Source organism: Schistocerca piceifrons, chromosome 3, assembly GCF_021461385.2.
Source record: "Schistocerca piceifrons isolate TAMUIC-IGC-003096 chromosome 3, iqSchPice1.1, whole genome shotgun sequence".
NCBI lineage: Eukaryota > Metazoa > Arthropoda > Insecta > Orthoptera > Acrididae > Schistocerca > Schistocerca piceifrons.
Genome location: NC_060140.1, coordinates 287,574,685 through 287,588,521, shown reverse-complemented (window position 1 = coordinate 287,588,521; position 13,837 = coordinate 287,574,685). Strand labels below are relative to the sequence as shown.

General features: G+C 44.2%; 1 protein-coding gene across 1 annotated transcript in view; it reads right to left on the bottom strand.

Moving 5' to 3' along the window:
- The window catches only part of LOC124789733, a 451,761-nt gene that overhangs the window by 65,479 nt on the left and 372,445 nt on the right, over positions 1-13,837 (bottom strand). The window contains exon 15 of the mRNA XM_047257185.1: positions 1,182-1,367. Coding sequence (XP_047113141.1) covers positions 1,182-1,367 — 186 coding nt within the window. The remainder of the gene's footprint in view (positions 1-1,181; positions 1,368-13,837) is intronic.

Here is a 13,837-nt window from a genome sequence, read left to right as displayed (position 1 = left end):
CATTCATTTCCTTCACTGTTTCATCACTATATGGACTGAATAACATTGGGGAAAAGTTACAACCCTGTCCAGTCTTGTTTCTACTGCTCCTTCTCTTTCATGCCCTTCAGCTCATGATCTATAACCTGGTTGCTGTACAAATTGTAAGTAATATTTTGCTCCCCGTATTTCACCCAAAAACCTTAAGAATTTTAAGAAGTGTTTTTGAGTTAACATTGTCAAAAGCTGTCTCTAAATCTGCAAGCACTATAAATGTAGCTTTGTGTTTTCTCAGTCTCTCTGAAAGCTGTAACATCAGTATTGTCTCACATATTTCTATACCTCTCCAGAAATGATAATGATCTTCTACAAGGTTGGCTTCTACAAGTTTTTTCATTCTTCAGTAAAAAATTCATATCAGTATTTTGCAACCATAGCTTCATAAACCAATAGTTCACTAATATTCACATCTATCAGCACCTACCTTTTTTGAAATTGGAATTATTACATTCTTCTTGAAGTCTGAGAGTATTTCACCTGTTCATATATCTTGTGTATCAGCTGAAGTAGCATTGTCATGGGTCTGCCAAAGATCTCAGTAATTCTGAGGGAATGTTGTCTACTCTAGGGACTTTGTTTCGACCTAGGTCTTTCAACCCCTGTCTAATTCTGATTATAGTCTCATCACTAATACAGGCATTTGTGTTGTGTTTGGGTGTCTGTGTGGTTGAATGTGGGGATGTGTGTGTATGTGTATGTGTATGTGTATGTGAACATGTGTGTGTGTGTGTGTGTGTGTGTGTGTGTGTGTGTGTGTGTGTGTGTGTGTATGTGTGTTTGTAGACAACTTCTATCAAAATGAGACATTGTGTACTCAGAGAATGAAACAGCAGACAACTAACTACATAATAAATGCAAAAGCTGAGGCCTATTGTAACTACTCATCATGTAGTGGGTGCATTGAATAGTGGATAGGCAGAGGAGAAGCTTAACAACAGTCACTTTCTGACTTTGAATTTTTCTTCAGCACTCTGAAGTTCAAAAACTAAGGTACAGTGTTCAATTCTTGGCCATATGACTAACTAATACTCACCATTCCATTGTTTAATAGGTAGCTGTCTTTACTAATTCCATTGTTTGCTTTCCAAACAGGATTTTTCATTATCATATTCAGTAAATGGTAATGTTCATATGAAACTCACTGATTTTTTCCTTGGTGGTGAAGGTGGCGGTGCCGATGGAAGCACAACATCCGGCAACGTTGCTTTGGATTTGGGTGGCAGAGGCAAATGTCGAGAATCATCTGATGAACTTTCATCATTCTTTGATGGTAGTCTGGGATCTGGTTGGAGATAGTATCCATCTTCATCCTCTCCATTTCTAGGTCCCTTAGAATATAAATTAAAGTTGTAAGAATCTCAGTCTAAAAATTTTTATGAACCATATTGTGCTTAACTAGGTGTGGTCCAATGGAGATGGTGAGCTAAGGCTTCATACTTTCGCATTTTGGGAACAATTTATCTTTGCCACAGTGCTAATCTGACACTAAACCAACTATTCCTGCAACCATACAGCCATAGCCTCAGACCCTTCAAAAAATGCTTTCTATCTCATAATCAGCTACAGTAATCTATGCATTTATAACAACCAAAAGGTGTTCATAAATAATAATATTAAGAAAGCAACATCAAAAAGAAATTTTTCCATGATTAACCATTGTGAATGTCTGCTTTGGACTTAGACTACAGTTTCTGATTCATTTCAGTTTCTATAGTTGAGATGTTTTGAAAAGCCTAGTGGGAAAATAATAAAGATTGGTATAGTTAAAGAAAAGAGGCATATTGCAAGAGAGCAAGCACTCGTCATGAATTGAATAGTAAGCTAAACTGCCAGTAAATAGTGTAAAATGCGTCGTTTACCATCATGAATACATTTCAAGTCAATCATATAGAAATCATGACATTAATAATTTATACTGCAAAAGGTAATAAATTAATCCTGTTTTGCACAGTTTAATGCCTTAGCTTCTTATCTGGAAAAAACTACATTATATCTTGCAGGTAACAGCATGATATCAAAATTTGAAATACGGGCTGAGTATCATTAAAGCTCCAGTTTCAAAATGCTGTAAAAAAAGAACCACTAGACAGAATGACATCAAACTTGAATGTAATATTATTGAAGAAGGGGGAAACATTGCAAAAACAAAAATGTTTAGTGAAAATTCTACCACTATTTGGCACTGCTCATGGGGAGCATGCCGGCAATAAGTTCCTGCAGTCGCAGTATCCTCTGTGCCCTTGGTGGCTCAGATGGAAGAGCGTCTGCCATGCAACCAGGAAAGCCCAAGTTCGAGTCCCAGTTGGGGCACACATTTTCAACTGTCCCCATTGATCTATATCAACACCTGCCAGCAGCTAATGGTATTGATTTAACTGTAATTTCATTCTAGAGAGCTGCATGGTCACCAATGGCATCTGTTCTTTCGGGCAAGTCCGAAAGAACAGATGCCATCTTCATACTGTTAAGGGTAACCGACTGATGACCTTCTTCAGTGCAAATGCACATTAATTGCCTGAACTCTTACGGGACTCGGTGGATTGTCTGTCGTGAGTGATGAGCATAATGGCAGGACCACTACAAATGTAGTGTGTGGACTATAAGGTACGAATGTGGGTCTCATGGGGAGTGTGCCGGTGGTAAGTCACTACAGTCGCACTATCGTCTGTGCCCTCAGTGGCTCAGATGCATAGAGCATCTGCTATGTAGGCAGTAGATCCCAGGTTCGAGTCTCAGTTGGGGCACACATTATAAACTGTCCCCGTTGATGTATATCAATGCCTATCAGCAGCTAATTGTATTGATTTAATTGTAATTTCATTCTAGAGAGCTGCACAGTCACCAATGGCATCTGAAAGAACAGATGCCATCTTCATAAAATTACCCACGTTCAGGAGTTGCTTCATGCTTACCTGTTAGTAAGACAAACATATGTTCTAGAATTTCTTGCTGACATGGAAGTGGACAATGAATGGCTGTGGAACTTTCTCTGGATGGACAAAGTCCTTTTCCATCTCCAAGGATATGACAGTACAGAGAGTTGCAGAATATGGGCAATGGAAAATCAGCTCGTGTGTCAACTGCTACAATTTCATTCTGCTAAGGCAACTGTGTGCTGCAAATTGATGGTATCGCTTACCATAGGGCCATTTTTTTTTTCAAGGAGATGGATCCTGCAGGTCCTGTTACATGTATCACCACTGATAAATGCTACGGGAGTGTTTTGTGCACCAATGTCATTCCAATCCTTCAACAGTGTAGACATGTTGGTAGGGCATTTTTATGCAAGTTTGCACTGCTCCACACATTGCCATCCAGTGAAGCAGCTGCTACAGAGGCATTTTGGAAATGCTAGAATTATCGGCCATCACTTCCCTACAGTCTGGCCATGCAGTTCACCTGATCTTAATCCATGCGACTTCTGGTTGTGGTGCTATATAAAAGATTGCAAATGTAGCTGAAGTGAAGGCATGCATTGTGTAACACATTCTGAATGTGACCCATGGCACACAACATTCACACATGCTGTTTCTTCATTTCACTTTGAGACAGAAAACAGTGAATAGCACAACGAACATATCTTGCACCAGTCTCATGATAATTAATAACCAATTTCATTATTGCTTTTTATATGGTTGCCTCAGGACAATTAAAAACCAATTTCATTGTTGCTTTTTATATGGTTTTTGGCCTCAGGACAATTATAAACTGATTTTTCCCATCTGATGTGTAACCTTATCATGGTGGATGGGCTTACCTAACTAACAGTGTTATAACTGCTGAATGCCAAACTTGTGCATTGGACAGTAGAGCTGGTTTAATGTGAAACTCAAACAGTAGCCATTGTATTGCAATTTGTCTGTCATATGTAGCCAAAATCATTTTTACTTCTTCTTCTTCCCATTCTTCAGTAACATTCCATTCAAATTTGATGTCTTCTGAGCAGCAGTTCCTTTTTTGCAACATTTTACAGCTGGAACTTTAATCACACTGTGCATGCCACAAAATAGTTTATTTTCTTATAGCTACAATAACTCCCCATTTAACCAACACAGATCTTATCAAATTATGTGACATCGGTCATAATGTGGTACCTTCATTCTTCAACACCAAATAGTGATTATGCCCAGGAAATGGGTCTATGAATGTTGAAACAGAAGTTGTGCTCTTATTTACGCTTTGGTTCATTACATTATAAACCCCATTATCCACTGTTGTTGGGGAATGAACAGCTTCAGAAAACTCTAAAATTTAATAACTGGAAGGTAACAATAAACAAGAGGACAATATTCTGTAAATACACTTGTAACAATGTAGTAAAAGACAGATTGCTACTGACTGTAAAGAAGACACGTCAGTTGCAGACAGGCACAATTAAAAGACACTCACACATAACTTTCAGTCACAGCCTTCATCAGTAAAGAGAGACACAACTACAACATTGCCGGCCACGGTGGTCTAGTGGTTCAGGCGCTCAGTCCGGAACCGCGCGACTACTACGGTCGCAGGTTCAAATCCTGCCTCAGGCATGGACGTGTGTGATGTCCTTACGTTAGTTAGGTTTAAGTAGTTCTAAGTTCTAGGGGACTGATGACCACAGATGTTAAGTCCCATAGTGCTCAGAGCCATTTTTTGAACTACAACATTCACACACACACACACACACACACACACACACACAAAAAAAAAGCAAGCACACCTCACACACACAAAACCACCAGCTCCAGCATCACGGGCCAGAATGCAGCCTGAGATGCCAGAGTTGGCAGTCGTGTGTGCATGAGGTGTGCTTGCTTTTTTGTGTGTGTGTGTGTGTGTTTTTTTTTTTTTTGTGTGTGTGCACGCACATGCATGCATGTGTGCATGTGTGTGTATGTGTCTCTTTATTGATGGAGGCTGTGGCCAAAAGCTATATGTACGTGTCTTTTAATCATGCCTGCCTGACTTGACATGTCTTCTTCACAGTAAGTAGCAATCTATCTTTTCCTATGTTGTTGATACTCCTACCTGGAGTTTCCATTGTTTCACTGTAAATATATTTTTGAAACTCAAAACACTTAATTGTGTGAAAGAATTGATGTGTATGTATGCAATGTCCAACTGTTAAATTATGAAGTCAACAATACATTCAAACATAAATTCATACAGCATTATAAACACAAGACTTGAAAATTTGGTAGGATAAAAAAACAAAATTATTGTGGATTGGGACAGAGCTGCTCCTCCACAGATTTCAAGGCTGTTCCAAGCTCTTCAAAACTAAATCCTCTGCAGTACTTTTGTCATCTCTATGTTCTTGGTTTACTGATAAGAACTTTGTTAGTCATTTCTTTTACATTGTCTGCCTGTTCCCAAAGTGTTGATGTTTTTCTCAATAATATCTTCAAGTTTGGTAATATTGTTTGCTTTACCTTAAAGAAATAAGTCTGTTAATGCCAGATCCTCTCCTTATAATTCAGTAGGTTATTCCACAGTGATTTTTGGGTATCTTCTTGAAATGTATCTCAAGCTTCAGCTGCCTACTATATAGCATGCTTGAGGTATGCTGGTCCACATCTGTTTCTGTAAAGGTGGATTATCACTATAGTTTATGAACAGCTTTTGAAGCAGCAGTTTCCAATAACATCATTTGAAGGTTTCAATCACACCTTTTTCCATGAACTGGAATTATCTTCTAACATTGTATGGAAAAACTTCACAGTTATTTCCCTATGTTTCAGCAGCATTTGCACTGGATGAAATATAATGTGACCCAAGTAAAGAGGAAATTTCTTTGGCAATTCCTTAGACATTGGGTAATGTTCAACTTTCAGGACAAATTCATCATGAATCTAACCATAAAAAGAGGCCTGCAGTCACCCTTCTATGATTCTTTTTGTTTTTGCACCAGCACTCACTCTTTATTATTTTCAGCAACTTTTTCCACTCACATATTTTCATTGTGTGTTTTAGTGGAAAGTCCGTGCTGTAGCCACCAGAAAGATCGCGGGAGGCGCACATTGGCACGGCGCGTAACGGACGGTAGTTGCTGCAAGTAGAGTCCCGTCCACCAGAGGGCACGCGAGAATTCGGACGCGACCTCTGCCGGCATAACAACAACAACAACTCCAGCAGCACGGGCCGGGCCCAGGCAGTTCACATTGGGCAGGTCTAGCAGACAGTTCCCGGTCTACACTAGGTGAAGTGCGACGGAAACGTGAATCGTGTTACTACACAATTGGTGACGAGTAGGGTCGTTCTTTCGCATGTTGCGTCGTCGTTCCGGTTTCGCAGCTTCTCCACGGCATGGAGGATTTGGTGCGGGTTTTGGTTGCACAGCAGACGGAGCTCATGGCCACCATGAAACAAGTGCTTCCGGCGTTGCTCTCCACGCCGTCTGCTCCGGCGCAGTTCCCTCCTCCCTTTCCCCCGTATGACGAGACGGCGGAGGATTGGGACGCATATGAACATCGCCTTCGGCAGCATTTCCAGGCGTTTCATGTTGCCGATGTGGAGGTATGTCGTGCTCTCTTCTTGTCTTGGATATCTCCCTCACTGTATCACGTTTTGCGGCAGCTAGCGCCGTTGCAGGAACCCTCGTCCTTGTCTTTTGATGCACTGTGTTCCTTGCTGTCTTCATATTATCGCCACCGCACGCATGTTGTGGTGGCTAGGGTCGAGTTCTATCAATGCAAGAAACAGCCCCATCAGTCTTACCGGGCGTGGGCAGCTACCCTGCATGGTCTTAGTCGCAAGTGTCATTTTGTCACAGAGCAGTCGCGAGAGTCGTATGCCCACGTTATGGTACGCGACGTCATTGTTCGTTCGGCCCCTGATAGGGAGGTCCAGCAACGGGCCCTGCAGTTAGAAGACCCTTCCCATTGCTCGATCGTATGAAGTCTCTCACGCAGCAGGTCAACAGCTGGAAGAGTGGTACGATGTCGCGGAGGTTCAGGGCGGTGCGGCCACGTCCACTGTGTCCGGGGTCGACGACGTGCGAGCGGTACAGTCCGGCCGTTGCGGCCGGACTGCGCGTAAACAAAATCCAGGCCGCCGGCCCCGGTTGCCGTCCTGTGCGTTGTGCTATATACATCATGATCGGTCAGAGTGCCCCCAGCGTTGGTCCATTTGTCGCAAATGTAATAAAAAAGGTCACATTGCAAAGTTTGCCGCTCAGCCTCAAAAGAATCGAAGGAAGCAGGTACAGCGGACATGGACGTTGACATTCAGGAAGTTTCATACGGCCAGGCTCCCGACGCATCGGCACGCAAACTCTTTATCAAGGTGTCGATTCGGTCGCGCCGGTTACAACTGCAAGTAGATACGGGCGCGGCAGTTTCGTTGTTGAATGCACAAACTTATTCCGACCTTGGATCGCCCCCGTTGGCGCCAGTTTACCGGCGTCTATGCGGTTATGGTAAACAGTTCATTCCCCTGTTGGGTCAATTCACTACCGACGTGACTTACAAATCAGTCACTCGGCCTATTACTTTTATTGTTGTCAGTGATGCGAGCTCCGCTAACCTTTTTGGCCTGGATGCCTTTCACGCTTTCGGTTTTTCTATCGCTGACACCATACAGTTGGTCTCCGAAGACGTTCCCTATCAATCATTGGAATCTTTGATCTCAGACTTTCCAGATATTTTTGAGGAGGGCCTGGGGCGTGTTTCAGATTTTGAAGCTCACTTAACGTTGAAGGCGTCGGCTCGCCCGCGTTTTCTACGCGCGAGGCAGATCCCCTTGGCTCTCCGGCCTCAAGTAAAGGAAGAGCTAGACCGGCTGACAGCCCTAGGGGTCATTCTTCCCATTTCTTCCAGTGAGTGGGCTTTGCCCCTCGTTATTGTAAGGAAGCCCTCAGGAAAATTACATCTTTGTGGCGATTTCAAGGCCACCATTAATTCACAATTGGTGGTGGACACCTATCCTTTGCCTCGTGCTGATGAATTGTTCTCCGCTGTGGCGGGAGGCCAAAATTTTTCGAAAACTGATCTGTCGGAGGCTTATCATCAGATACCACTTGAAGAGGACTCCAAACGGCTGGCGGTCGTCAACACTCCGTTTGGCCTTTACCAATACCAGCGGTTGGCCTTTGGAATATCCAGTGCCCCGGCGATATTCCAGCGTTATCTTGAGCATGTCATGTCAACAATCCCTCATTGTATTAATTACCTGGATGACATAATTGTCACAGGCCGCAGCACAAAGGAACACTTGCACAACTTTCGCACCCTCTTTCTCAAATTCAGGTCTGTGGGCTTGTGTTGCAACCTGCATAAGTCAACCTTCTTCCAACCGTCCATTGAGTATGTGGGCTACACCATATCCCGGCACGGCACCCAGCCACTAGGAAGTTTGGTCCAAGGTATCGTCAACCTTCCTCGGCCCGCTTCGCTGAAAGAGTTACAAGCTTTTTTAGGCAAGATAGCCTATTACCACCGGTTCATTCCCAGGGCTTCCACTATAGCCCATCCCCTGTACTGCCTTCTGCACACGGGTGTTCCTTTTAATTGGTCGCCTGCATGCGAGCGAGCGTTCACCTCGTTGAAGGGCCTCCTCACGTCAGCCCCTTGTTTGGCTACTTTTGATCCCCATAAGCCATTGCTCCTGGCTACAGACGCTTCGCAGTATGGGGTGGGGGCGGTCCTGGCCCATCGCAATGCAGATGGTTCCGAGCAACCACTGGTGTTTGCGTCTAAAACGCTTAGTCCCGCGCAGGCCCATTACTCCCAGGTGGAAAAGGAGGCTTTGGCCATTGTTTACGCTGTTACCAAGTTTCACCCTTTCTTGTACGGCACGAAGTTTCAGTTAATCATTGACCATAAGCCGTTAATATCGTTATTTGGCCCCGCCTCTCAGATTCCGGATAGGGCAGCCCACAGACTACAGCGCTGGGCCTTGTTCCTCTCTAAGTACCATTATGACATTCATTTTCACCCTACAGGCCAGCGTGCCAACGCCGACGCTCTTTCCCGTCTTCCGGTGGGTCCGGATCCTACGTTCAATCGAGAGGAGATTATGTGTTTTCATTTGGACGTGCGCGTCCTGCCAAGCGGTTGATGGCTTCCCGATCACTAGTTCTCGAGTCGCCAGGGAAACGGCGGCTGACCCGGTTTTCCGGCAAGTAGTTCGCCTCATTCAGCAGGGGTGGTCTTCCCGCCCTCCGGTCCGGACCTCGGACCCTCTTCGTAATTATTTTCTTCTACGAGACCACCTCTCGGTCTTGGAAGGAGTTCTCCTTCTGGCTACCGATGATACAGCTCCTCGCGTGGTTGTTCCTGCAGGTTTACGAAGGGAGGTCCTCACGTTGTTACATGCGGGGCACTGGGGTGTTTCCCGTACTAAAACCTTGGCTCACAGACATGTGTACTGGCCCGGTATTGACAGAGAAATTGAGCACTTGGTGGCCACCTGTTCCCAGTGTGCGAGCCAACAAGCATCTCCCAGGGCAGCGTTCTCTTCATGGCCGCCAGCAACCCAAGCATGGGAACGTGTTCACATCGATTTTGCGGGCCCGTTTCTCAATGGCTTTTGGCTCATTGTCATTGATGCTTATTCCCGATTCCCATATGTGGTTCGCTGCTCCTCAACCACTTCAGAAGTTGCAATACAGGCTCTAGCAAAAATCTTTTCTGTGGAAGGTCTGCCAATCACCCTGGTCTCGGACAATGGACCGCAGTTTATTTCGCAGACCTTCCAGGATTTTTGTAGGCGCTTCGGTATTCGGCACGTTTGCTCTCCCCCCTTCCATCCACAATCGAATGGGGAAGCTGAGTGCATGGTGCGCACATTTAAGACGCAGATGAAAAAGTATGTGCACAAATTTCCTGCGGAGGAAGCATTGACGTTTTTCTTGACGGCATACCGGACCACACCAATGGGAGACCCGCATCTCGTGGTCGTGCGGTAGCGTTCTCGCTTCCCACGCTCGGGTTCCCGGGTTCGATTCCTGGCGGGGTCAGGGATTTTCTCTGCCTCGTGATGGCTGGGTGTTGTGTGCTGTCCTTAGGTTAGTTAGGTTTAAGTAGTTCAAAGTTCTAGGGGACTTATGACCACAGCAGTTGAGTCCCATAGTGCTCAGAGCCATTTGAACCATTTGAACCAATGGGAGAACGCAGCCCCGCAGAGTTCCTCCATGGGCGTCAAACTCGGACTCTGCTGCACCTCCTCTGGCCTGGTCCTCGCCAGTCTTCACAAACCGGAGTGCCTGGCTTTCCACTGGGTACGTCAGTCTGGGTCCGTGGGTTTGGTCGCAATCCACGTTGGATACCGGCGGTGGTCCTGCGCCGACATGGCCGCCGGCTCTATACCTTGCAGGCGGGGGACCGGGTGGTACGTCGTCACCAAAATCAGCTACGTCCACGTTCGGGCACCCACCCTCTGACCTCTCGGACACTGGCTTCCCCATTGCCGGCACCTGTGTTGGTTTCACAGGGGACGTTCCCTCCTCTCCCCGCTGTGACTCTGCCGCACTGTGATGGGTCTCAGCCTTGGCAGCCTTCAGTAGCTCCAGCACCAGCATCACCATCGTTCGAGTTGCCACAGCGAGAGCCGGCCCCCCTAGCAGGCCCGGTTTCTCAGGAGGCTGGTTCACCTGGGGTCGTCCCTTCCCCTTCATCCCTGCCACTGGGTCTTGACCCTCCCAAGGTGGAACAGGATCCAGCGTTCGACAGCTTGTCGCCCGTTCTGTCCCGGGCTCCGGCTGTGGGACGACAGGGGCCTCTTCGTGCGGTTCACTTCCAGCCGTATTCGAAGGTTCCGGCTCGAGGGTTGGCAGATCCCCTCGACTCCGGCCATCCAATGGGTGTGGAGGTCATCGCTCCGGCCTGACGCTCCACCTTCCGATGCAGTGGATCACAGTGGCTGCACCCCCCGAAGGAGGAGGAGTGCTGTAGCCACCGGAAAGATCGCGGGAGGCGCACATTGGCACGGCGCGTCACGGACAGTAGTTGCTGCAAGTAGAGTCCCGTCCACCAGAGGGCATGCGAGAATTCGGACGCGACCTCTGCCGGCATAACAACAACAACAACAACTCCGGCAGCATGGGCCGGGCCCAGGCAGTTCACATTGGGCAAGTCTAGCAGACAGTTCCCGGTCTACACTAGGTGAAGTGCGACGGAAACGTGAATCGTGTTACTACAGTCCGAGATGGAATAACAACAATATGAAAAGGATAAGTTGTTATTCACCACATACAGTCAGTTCCACAAGAAAGTGTATGCCATTATCTGTATGAAATAAAAGACACTATTATGAATATACGTTTACATGAAAAATACATGTTATTACTAATTGCATAATTACCTAATAGTTAATCCAATCGCCACCATTATTGATTATAGCTGGCACCTTTATGGCATGCTTTTCATGAGATTTTCTGCATATTCTCTCAGTAATGATTTCCATATCATTCTGACTTTATGTGACAGCTGCTTCAGAGTATATATTGGCTTTCCTTTAAGCTTCATCTTAATATACAACCAAACATATTAAATCCAATTTGCATCCAAAGACATTGCAGGCCAATCCATCGTGGACACACCATTGTCTTGTTTCCATGCCGTACATGGCTGGCTGTGATGTTTTGGATCATTATCCTTTTGAAACACCCTGTTTGCCTTGTTCAAACCAAACAGCTTCTTGATGGACCTCAGAAGGCATTTTTGATAAAATATTGCACATTTTTTCAGCATTTAAATTGGCTGTAAATAAGTGCAAATAGCTAAAATTGCAACCGACTGAACGAAACAGTCAACTCTCACACTGTTCATGTATACACTGCGCCAAAGGGCATTGAGTATATATTTGAGATCACTACCAGAGATGTCGCTGCAGGCATTACATTTAAAGTTGTGGCATACACTTTCTTGTGGAACTGACTGTAGATGAGGTGTTGAGTTGCAGACAGGCAAAAAGAAAAAGAATGCTTGAAATATTTTCAGCTTTTGAACAAAGTCCTTCGCATCCAGACAGTGGGAATGTGTGTGTGAGTTGTTGTTGTGTGAATGTGTGAGGGTTCAACTTCTAAAGGACTTTGTCAAAAAGCTAAAAACATTTCTAGTCTTCTTTTTCATTGTGCCTGTCTGTGACTCAGTAACCATTCTATGTGGTGAATAGTGATCTATCCTTCCCTTATTTTTGTTAACGTTTTAGTGAGTATCATCTCAAAATTTAATCCTGTTTCTTCAGCACCATACAGCTGATCAAATGTATAACTCTCTTTCTCAACCCAATCTTGAAATTCTTCACAAGAGAGTAAAGCTTTTATACCATCATCTGCTAACAAATTGTCCAAAAATTCTAACTGTGTAGACTGTAACATAAGCCAATTTCACTTGCCAATGATTCTTTCTCATTGCCACAATTTCCAGAGAACACATTTGCCTTGGACATAATAGTGGGACCCAAAATGCACATATCACTACTAAATTGCTGTTGAAACCAGGAGTTGATGTCTTCATGTGTTCTCATGATAACTGTCAGCTTCATATTTTTTATCACCAAGAATAGACAAGGAATGTTACACAATTTTTATCAAAGCTTTTTCTCTTTCATCTGCACTTTCAGCAAATGGCTACGGCTTCTAACCATGATCAGCATGTTTTATTGCTTCTAATTTCTCCTGAAGTGAAAAAACACTATGCACTTCTGGTTTAATGTTGTGTATGGTACAGCAACACTGGCAAGCAACTGAAACAGATGCAACAATTATGCTGGTGTTTTATAAGCACAAACAGCACCTGTTGACAATGCAGAATGAAAGCAGATAGTAACACTGTTAATGCAGCACAAGAGTGTTACCCCCTCCCCCTCTGAAACCTGGTGTCACTAAAAGCGCTTATTTGAGTACAACTGAACCATGTGAGTTAACGAGCATTTTGCTTTCATTTAAGTATATGGCCGAAAGGGTCACCCTTCAGGAATTGTGAAACAAACCCTGTCATCCAGGAGCGTGTGCCACAAAGAGCGCAGATTCGCCATGAGATGGGGAAACTCACAGATGTCTGTTGTGCTGAAGGAGGCCTAAGTGCTATAGTGTGGGAGTGAGACAGGCGAGAACCTACGTCATAGGGAAACCCAGTAGAAGCCGTCTGTGGCCAGGGAGACACAGCAGTGTTAAATATGGCAGACCTAAGATTGGCCATAAAGAGAAACACTTATGAAAACTATTTATTTCTGTATGAATTCAGAGAATGAAGCCCCAGTAATTTTAATCTACCATCCTTCATAAATTTTCATAGTGATCCCACTAAAAATTGAATATTGATCATCTCTATAATAGTTTAGGATTTGCTGTTAAAGTGAAATTAACAAATTTTGTAACAAAGATCTGAATACTAAAATCTGAACACTTCAGTCAATCTTAACAGTCAACATTTCTTATAGAAGTGCACCATTAAAATGACAAATGTTGTAAATATCAACTATGTAACTTTATTTGTTTAAAAGATATATAAATTTAAATTATCAGTATTTTCACTTACGCATCAGATCATCATTTCCTCCACACAAAACACACTGAACAATGACAGCATGACACCTTATTGAATCATTAGGTAATAGAATATTTTTTGTAAAGTTTATTGCATAATAGTTACTTTTGTTCTTTATTTATTTATCACAAAGCACATTGGTGCAAGGCTCCTGGCCATGGCATTCAAAGCTAAGAAGGAAATTGTGTTGGTTTTATGTAAAAGAATTTAACATTTATTATGAAATGGATAGTATTGTTACTTTATTTAGAACTTGAAAGTGGTCAAGTTTTGCTTATTTAAATATGTTAAAATAAAGTAGAATAAGCTGTAGCCAATCAGATGGATGG